Source organism: Phyllobates terribilis, unplaced genomic scaffold (genome assembly GCF_046119375.1).
Source record: "Phyllobates terribilis strain yellow unplaced genomic scaffold, ASM4611937v1 Scaffold_9__5_contigs__length_417890890, whole genome shotgun sequence".
Taxonomy (NCBI): Eukaryota; Metazoa; Chordata; class Amphibia; order Anura; family Dendrobatidae; genus Phyllobates; species Phyllobates terribilis.
The window spans coordinates 86722701-86732680 of record NW_027362769.1 but is presented as its reverse complement, the minus strand read 5'-3'; the positions used below and the strand labels follow the sequence as shown (position 1 = coordinate 86732680).

The following is a 9980-nucleotide window of genomic DNA, read 5'->3' as shown; positions in this document are numbered from 1 at the left end:
ACCGTTCAATCGTCCAGATTTCCATAGGGCGCTCATAAATTCCATTAGGCAAAGGAGAGTTGACTTTACCCGATAAAGGTGTGGAAGGTCAAGTCTGTGCGTGGATCCATAATAGGAGGGTTGTTCGCAAATTAAAAATAGTTTATTTTTTTCTTTAATCCCATTTCCATGTCAGGTTAGGAAAAAAGTACAGTAACATTAGTATAAGTTGTTAGCATCTAACTACTCAAAACCATTTGTTCTAAGCTTGTCGATCCACTCGGCTGCTACATTTAGACCTTACCTTACACATTGTATCATTCTTGTTCTGTTCTAGGACAGTAGGATGCCCATACTATAATGTCATGTCTACGATTTATTTAATGTATAAATATATTTAAAATCTAACCAAATACAGAACGTTTCACACCTATTTGTAAACCATTCTGCACATGTGTGTTTAAATAGGACACGTTTGTGTTGTATAGCATGGGCGTTTTTGGAGATTACGTAAAAAGTCCAATATATATTTGAGAGGCAAAATACATGACCTTTTGATTGAAATTAGGTTCTGGTCATAAAAAATCCCTTAGGCGGTGACGAGGGGGATCAGCAGCTGAACCTGACCCCCCTCTATGATTTGATCTGCAGATGTAAATAATAATTTATGGGAGCAACAAATATGGTGCAGTGCAGCCCCGGCCCCGGGCTGGAGCAGCTAAAGGGATGGGAATTAATAGAAAGCAGCACCAGGGGCCAGGAGCTATTAGCAGGCGCTATTCTTCACAGCTCCCATCAGGATTAATCATTGAGAGTTAATTTGAAGCTCAGACAAGTTGCTGTTAATTTAGTGCGGGGAGGACGGGATGGGGAGAGCCCAAACCCCCTGAGTCCCATTAATCAGCAGCCTCAGACGGCCCTGCCTTGATTACAATTTGCAAAAAAATTCATTAGCGCCTGGGCCAGTGACAATTTTTCTCTTTGCCTGTGATGTGACTCATTAGGCAGCCAAATGAAAGCTGTGATGATGGCTGCAATCAAACCCCTCCACTTGTTTATCTTCTCCCTGTCTCAGGATCAAGGCCCTCTCCAGCACCCACTCTCCTTACCCTGCCCCCTCTCCAGCACCCACTCGCCTTACCCTGCCCCCTCTCCAGGCTGGCTCTCCCTATGCCATCTACTCCCATAGCCTGGCTTCTCCCTAACTTCTCTCATCATAACCCCAGCTGAGGCTGTTAGCACTTTTTTATAGTACACGGTTGAAATAAAACCATCCTTTTGCACAGGTTATCCTCTGTACAACTAATTATTTGATACATTCTTCCATTTCACTATGGGAGATTATTCACCTTTGCAGATGTTCAAGGTTACTTGCCCCTTTACCTAATATTACTCACTTTTATATGCCTTCTCTTGGTTTCCTCTAATATACTGTAATAGACCTTAATAATGTTCATTAACTTTTATCCCTAAGCATAGGTCACAACTTCTAGGTCATTTCTCTGGACAAACGTTGGCGACTTATGCGTCTTCTTCAATTATTATTTTTCTTTTGCCTTGATTTTGATCCATTTGTTATATAATTTTCAGTAATTTTATCATGACAAGGCAGGTACTATGTCTATTATTTAGGGACTTGTGTTGCCTTCATTCAAGGTGTTTGGCTCAGAGCGAGCAACTGTACCAGATCCAATATAGTTCATGAATCTTGGGCTTGAATATGGACGGCTGTACATTAGTCTTTGGAAGTTCATTACATATGGCTAGATATAATATTTTAGATTATAGTGTTACATACATTTATTTAAATGTCCATTGGGCTAACTAGAATGCCGATTTCCAAGTTGAACTGAAATCATGCTATGCCATCATTAATTCCTACCTTGTTCTACACTTATGTTCCATGATTATATTGCATTTCTTTAATATATTTGGACTTTTACTTCGGCCTCTTCCTTGCAAGAAAGCCTATAAGTATATTTGTAATTTTACTTCGTCCTCTTCTTTGCAAGAAAACTTATATTTAAAATACTTGTTTCCAATATTTATACCCAATGATTTGTACATTGGGATTTACCATGTTAAATGAAAAGCCAAAAAAGTATTTTTTTTTTTTTAGAATTGTTGTATATTCTGATGAAAAGTTATTAACACCATACAATATAATCTGGGTTGTGTCATTATGAACGTAAAACTTTGTCACCTTTGTTCATTTAGTTTTAACTAATGAGTGTGTAGGTCATATACTTAAAACAATCTATACGAGTACTTACGTGTAAGATGCCAATGTTGTCCCCACACTATATATAAGTGCACGGGGGCTCTCGTCAAAATAATAGTTGCTAAATCTAACACAATGGTAATTACCAAAAATAATGATATTATATCTTGTTTTTTCATAACACTGAAGTAATCTTGTTCTCAACGCAACTGTACAACAGGTTGACCGTTTCATATAAGTGAACTTTGCAGCTGTCCGGTATTGCCTTGAGGAATCAAACTTGTCTGTTTTTATGTTGGAAATTGACATTTTTCATATTAAGTAAAGAATGTGTTTAGTATTTGCTTATATTACATGGCAATTCCTGGCCAATCCCATGCAAAAGAGCATCTATTAATCCTGCTGAAGTCTAATAACAAACACAAAGCACAGTAAAATCGCACATCAGATGTTGCTTTACTGGCTGATCATAGAGATTTTTCTATGTAAAATCAATATGGATAAAAAGAAAAAAAAAGTGTAGCCTACAGACATTTTTATGTAACTAGCAAATATATCTGTTATTTTTGGAAAACTTGTGTCATATGGCTTACATATACATAAGTCTACAAATTTTAGCAGTGTGGATATATATATATATATATATATATATACATATATATGTCTATATATTTATATAGGTATATTTGTATATATATATATATATATATATATATATATATATATAGCGATATATATGTCTTTCATTGGTAAAATCTATATTAGATCCAATGTGTATACCACTATTGATGATAATGCAGAAACTTTTGGAAATTAAGTCTGTGATGCGATGTATAAAACGTAATGTGATATACTATGAGATACTTTAACATTTCTCAGCAATGCTAACACATATTAAATAAAAATAAATAAAAATAAATATTATATTAATAATTGGAATGTATTTTCTATGGATTTCTTTACAAATTGTCAATTACAAACATTGATAAAAATTACCAGTTATTTTCAATTGAAGTTTGGCTACTTCCATATGCAAAATGATAAATAAATAATAAATAAATAACTGTAATAAATCAAAGTTATAATATTCACATGCACCAGGATATTCTAATACCTGAAATCTATCTTTAACATTGTGTAAATTTCAGGCATTAGCTATAACACGATTTATAAAATTTGCCTTGGAACACTAGAATATCTACAAAATAGAGCTAAGGGCTGTACATATAGTAATTAATATTTTGACATTGATGGTAACCTATTATTATAGCTGTATAAATCATTTGCTGTAATGTGTACATACCTACACATGTACTTATCTAGTATCTAATTATATAGCATTGTGTGTATGATTTCCCATGTGAATAATTTATATTAAGTGGGTGTTAACAGCCTTGGTCTGCTCCATATTTCTAATTGCTGAACCTACATGTACCTGTTTTATATATGTATTGATAAATGTTTCTGCACAGAGCGCTTGTGTGGATGTGATTTAATCCATATTTCACTTATGTCTATAACAAACACCATATTTTCAGCGATACATGGATATATATATATAACTATATATATATTTAAGTATACATACACATATATAAGTATAGATATTTATCTATATATATAGATAAATATCTATCTATAAATATCTATATATACCTACATATTCTATATATAGATATCAATATATATACATATATATCTATATAGATATATATGTATATATATGTACACTATAGGACCTTTCAAGAGCTTGCAGCTGCTATATTCTGTAGATTTTTAGATTTATATAATTTTGCTTCCAATCCAGGTATTTAATTTTCTTAAATAAAACCCAATGAAGGGAGGAATCCCTGCAGAATTGGTATATGATGAGAAGAAAATCCCCCCTACAACATGTTAATAAAACAGAGTTGAATGTGTCCTGCCTTTATCTGCCATTCAGCTGGTTACCAGCACATCCAAGCACTGGTATGAAGTGACACAGAAAGAGCTGACCCTTCCTGCTTCTTGCTGGGATCCCAACTCACTTTGTACAGTAGCCACAAATAACCTGAGAGATCCCAGGCATCAACATCCAAAGAGCTGCTCATGGTCTGATCTGCCAGTCACTTTGTGACAATTATTAATCTGCCTCTATTCAGAATAAAAATCTTCTTCCCCCTTTCTTTTTCCAACCACACAAACCTGAGTCCTGGAAATGTGCCTTATTTGTGGTCCCACCACCCTCTACCCAGACACATTTGCTGCACAGATGATGACACTTCTAACCTTCTGCAATTAAATAATCTCTGAGAAAAAAAATGTACATTCATTTATTTCTTGTCCAACAGACCCCACATGTCCTGCTCTATTAAATCCCACACAGACACCCCCCCTCCACATCACACAGATCAGATTTGACAAAATGAGTCTCAGAGGGGATTAGCCAGGACCTATATGAAATGACCCCACATCTCCCAGACTGCATGGCCGGAGTGGGATTATTTATTAGTGACATTTTAGGTTTCACAAGACTTTTTTTTTTTTTTGTTGAAATTCATCATAACTTAAAGAGAAGTATGAGACACTGAATAAATTAATCACAACATAATCTGAAGCTCAAGGGAGCTAAACCAGAATGTCAGTTTATCCAGACAGGGACTGGAGTCCCTCTAAAAAAAACACAGGGGCCAGAGAAGTTTTGTCCTAAATGGCCTGGACTTGGCTAAGTGTCCAAGATCAGAAGACCCGGCCCTGTGATGAGGTCCACGCAGTTCTCCTGCTCTCATCATAATAAATAGTAAGTGGTTGGCATGTCAGGATACAGTGAGTTATGGGAACCACCACCAACCTGCTACAGTCTATGGTCTGTTGGAAGACTGGACCTCACAGTTCAGGGTCTAGCCTGCTCCAGCTGCTGGTGTTGGCTCCTTATAGCGAACCTGCTGACATGAACTGGGATGGGTACCACGATTTTGGGGTTTCTGGAGGGCTCCCCGGTTTTGGAATTTGCATTCCCAGCCTTGACCCTCTTCCACTTGGCCCTGCGGTTCTGGAACCATATTTTCACCTGGACCTCGCTGAGTTTGAGGGCATGTGCGATCTGGGAGCGCTCTGTGAGGGACAGGTACTTCTTACAGTGGAACTCCTTCTCCAACTCCAGGAGCTGTTCGCTGGTGAAGGCCGTTCTCCTTCGTCTGTTCTTGCCGGTAGAAGTGCTGTTACTGGAGGGGTTGGGATTTTGGGGACTTTCCTCTGGGGTGTCTTCTTCTTTGTGGGTCGTCTGGCAAGAGATGTTATCATCTGAACTGTAGTCCAGGTCACTGTCCATCAGGTAGGAGTCTTCCTTCCCTTTCACCTCCTCATCCTTAGCAGAGTCTTCCTTCCCCTGACCCCGGGCAGCACCTGCCAAGAGGACATAAAGCCCAAATTACATATGCAAAAACAGCAGCAATCACTGAATAACAGAACAAAACTTTTCTAGAGTCAACATTAACAATGATTCTATGTAGAATACAGAAATGACCGTGTATCATATTGCCATTATAAGTGTCATCTGAATTCACCTGAGTCTACCTAATCTATCTGTCTGTCTGTCTATCCATCCATCTAGATAAGTGAAGAAAGGGGGGCAGCACACCAAGCAATATGAGAAAAAAAGCGGTGGTTTATTAGCCCATAGTGGCAGTGTCAACGTTTCAGTTCTGATTATGGACCTTTCTCAAGTTATTTCAATATTTTTAATATTTCCATATCTATCTATATGTCCATCTAGCTATCTTTCTACTATCTATCTATCTATCTATCTATCTATCTATCTATCTATCTATATATCCATCTAACGTGTATTTTGTATATGTCTATCTTTGTTTCTATTATGTATTTCATACAAGTTTCATAATCTTTGTCATCTTAAATTATCTATCTATCTATTATCTATATATCTACATATCTATATGTCAATTACTATCAATCATCTCCATCTATTTACAGTCAGTCGTCTATTTATTAATTTATTGCACCTACCTTTTTATCTATATAAATAAAACGATTATTATTATTATTACCTATTGTGTGTATGTTGGTGTATATATTATCTATCTATCTATCTATCTATCTATCTATCTATTTATCTATCTATGTTTGCCATGCACAGATGTGTACCCATTCAATTGATTTACTGTTACACACATAAAAACTCTACCAAAGTGTTAAATTACCGGTCCAGATTCTCTATCTATCTATCTATCTATCTATCTATCTATCTATCTATCTATCTATTATCTATTATCTATCTATCTATCTATCTATCTATATATCTATTATCTATCTATCTATCTATCTATCTATCTATATATCTATCTATCTATTATCTATCTATCTATCTATCTACTCTATCTATCTATCTATTATCTATCTATCTATATATCTATCTATCTATTATCTATCTATCTATCTATCTATTATCTATTATCTATCTATCTATTATCTATCTATCTATATATCTATCTATCTATTATCTATCTATCTATCTATCTATCTATCTAATCTGTCTATCTATCAATTCTATAAGTAGAGTATAGTAGAGAAATCCTGTAAAGGATGTATCAGAACGATCGTGTTTCTTGCCGATATACAGTTTCCATTTTTCTCCTGTATTTTACTCCTGAGATCGTGGATTTCGTTCACGCTAATATTATTATCTGTATGTCACGTATCTATTAAAGAGGTACAAATAATTCCGCTTCTCCTGGATACCATGGAACAATGTATTTATCCTGTAGCTGCCGATCTACAATCAGAGAATTACTGTGATATTTTGGGTAAATTAAGCGCATTGTAATTATTTGGTAAATGTTTCTTGTGAATCATTGCTGTTCACATTTAGTTCTCACTTCACTGTATAGAAAACAAATAGTTTTCAGGCACTTCCAAATTGAACACGATCTAATTATTTTTGTTGTGCGGTTTATCATATAAAATAATCACAAATGTGGCATTTTCTATTTCTCTCTTTTTAATAAATCACATTATAAATGTTGCAGGTTGACGTTCGTGATTACATTTCATATTATCCAAATGTTTCCAAATTTTTACCCCAAAAATTCGCTTTGCAAATTAAAGTTTGAGGAACAGTATTATGCATTTAACATGTATTTTATTAATTTCTGTTTATACTGTTACTAATTTATTGAAACCATTGGTAATTATTTAGCAGTTTGTACACCTGACTGCATCAAATAGATTTTATATGTGGAATATAAAACTTTCTGCCTTTGTCTATTGTGACTTACAAATATTTCGCTCTAAATAGCTGCTAAGACCCATGGGTTGGCACTTACCTAAAGCGCTTTCTGAAGCAGTGAAAGGCAGTAGTGTCCCGTCTTTGGTGACATAGGCTTTACTAGTGTCTTCTCCATCTGACTGGCTCCCATCGTTTTTGTCGAATCCTCCTTGCAGATTTTGAACTCCAAACTTCCTGGCTGCTTCATGGTGCTGAGCTGAGGCTGAGAAACTGCCTGGCAAAGTTGCCATCAGTGTGGAAGTGAGGGCCATGCCCTGTGCCAGGCTGGAACAGAATCCACTGGGCAGACTGGGTATCTGGTGATGAGGGTGAGTAGAGGGAAGAGTTGGCTGCAGAGTGGCCTGGGACAGTGTTGGAGGTGGAGGGGGTGGTGGTGGCAGCACTACAGGCCTGTATGGCATGAACATAGGATATCCTGTATATACAAAGTGCCCAGGACTGGGCTGTGGTGGGCTCCCTATCAGTGAGTCTATACTGAAAGCTGTACTGCTGCCCAGGGGACGCTGCATCATCATGAGAGGAGGCTGGAAAGCTGCACTCATATAAGCTACTGGAAGTCAATCGGTGGCTAGAAAAGAACTGGTATATACCCTAAATAAAGGGCACAGAAGCGATGTAGGGTCTTGGCAGAGAGATGTCCTCAGCCTCTCATAGCTTCCAGTGAAGAATTCCAAAGTTCTAGCAGAAGCAGAATCTTGGAGGACGCAGCTCCTAGGCTATGGTCATCAGCTCAGGTTCTTGTCCCTGGAGGACTCTGCAGGAGGGCACAGCTCGTAGTCTCAGGTTCTTGTCCTGGAGGACACTATAGGAGGCTATGGACATCAGCTCAGGTTCTTGTCCTGGAGGACCCTATGGACATCAGCTCAGGTTCTTGTCCTGGAGGACCCTATGGACATCAGCTCAGGTTCTTGTCCTGGAGGACCCTATAGGAGGCTATGGTCATCAGGTCTGGTGGTTCTTGTCCTGGAGGACACTATGGACATCAGCTCAGGTTCTTGCCCTGGAGGACCCTATGGTCATCAGCTCAGGTTCTTGTGTAGTGGAGGTGACACTTCGTGATGCTATGTGTGCAGCGTGGGTGATGCTTCTTGTCTATATGACACTGGGCGCTTTCTATGGGTTTTCTCTTGTGGTCTCTTCTATGTAGCCTCCTTTTCTAGTATTACTTTGTCTTTTGCTCTCCCTCGTTGTACGTGGAGTCTTCTCTTTGTCTTCTGATACTTCTGTCCTCCTTAGGTCCGATGTTCTCCTCTTGTTGAGTGTCAGGAGTATGGAGTAGAGTTCACAATGGTTCCCTGAGTGACATGGATCCTCCTCCTCTTCCTGCGGAGTCTTCCCTGTGTGTGTTATGTATAACGATGATGTCCCCCTCTGTGGGATGGAGCCCCCTGGTCTTCAGGGTGTCAAATCTCCAGGTGACCTGTCTGCTGTGCAGTTTCCTCTCTCTCTCCGGTCTCAGCAGCTACAAACTGTGCTCCTATTTTCCATTCACATATTGCTACATTTTAGAACCTTCCCTCGGTCACATGGGCCTGTGATTGTATTGTGATTGGCTGGCGGTGTCCCCAGACCTCACCCATCTCACACTCCTCACAGAGTGTCAGGATGAAGTGCAATCACAGATATGTCCCCATGTAAGGGCACAGCGCTGTCACCCCGACCCTGGGAGTTATATGTGTCCAGGGCAGGAGAAGCCATGTGTATCATATAGGGAATAAATCCAGCTGCACACTGCCTGCTCCATAGAGACACAAGTGTGAGGTGTCTGTGTATTGTGCACTGGGGATCTGCTGGGTATCCGTGAGTGAATGCTTTGTGCTCAGGTCTTCTCTTATTATAGATAATCAGTCTATTTACAATTTGTAATGTCGATTTTATTTTGCATTGATCAGATAGAAACTACACAGTGCACTTATATTAGGGACATAATATTAGTCATTGATCCCACTAGAATGTATGGAGATGTGTGCAGCAGAGGAATCTCAAATGTAATTTATCTATCATCTTATTCTATATTTGAAATAGAATAAAAATATAATGATAGGATAGCAGAAATAAAAATAAAATACACATATTTATTATTATTTACTGTATTTATCTCTCTCTCTCTAATATATATATATATATATATATATATATATATATATATATATATATATAATGTATAAAATCAGCTGTGCAGCTTTCATAATCATAACCAGGTTTCATACTTACCACCAGATTTTAGCACGGTACAGGTGAGATTTGTTGTGCACACATTTTACATTTTGGCTATTCTTCTGCATCATGCTTTACTGTGACAGTCGGAATCCAGTGTTACTTATTTATATCCTCTTCTAGATCATGATATGTTCATTGCTGTGCACATTATCTGTAGTATCTGGAACATGACTGTATAAAGAATCTCCTGTACTTATTACTGACCAACTACGTGCTGAATTATCCCTTTTATTATCGGAGTGAACTTCATCTCCTTTAGTCTCCAGTAGAACATAG

General features: G+C 37.6%; 1 protein-coding gene across 1 annotated transcript; it reads right to left on the bottom strand.

The window, feature by feature from the left end:
• Positions 1-937: 937 nt before the first annotated feature.
• Positions 938-9014, bottom strand: GBX2 (gastrulation brain homeobox 2). The gene is made up of 2 exons (XM_073646705.1): positions 7522-9014; positions 938-5584 (listed from the first exon to the last, which is right to left on the bottom strand). Exons 1-2 carry the CDS (start codon positions 8024-8026, stop codon positions 5073-5075), a joined length of 1017 nt encoding a protein of 338 aa, XP_073502806.1. The 5' UTR covers positions 8027-9014; the 3' UTR covers positions 938-5072.
• Positions 9015-9980: the final 966 nt, after the last annotated feature.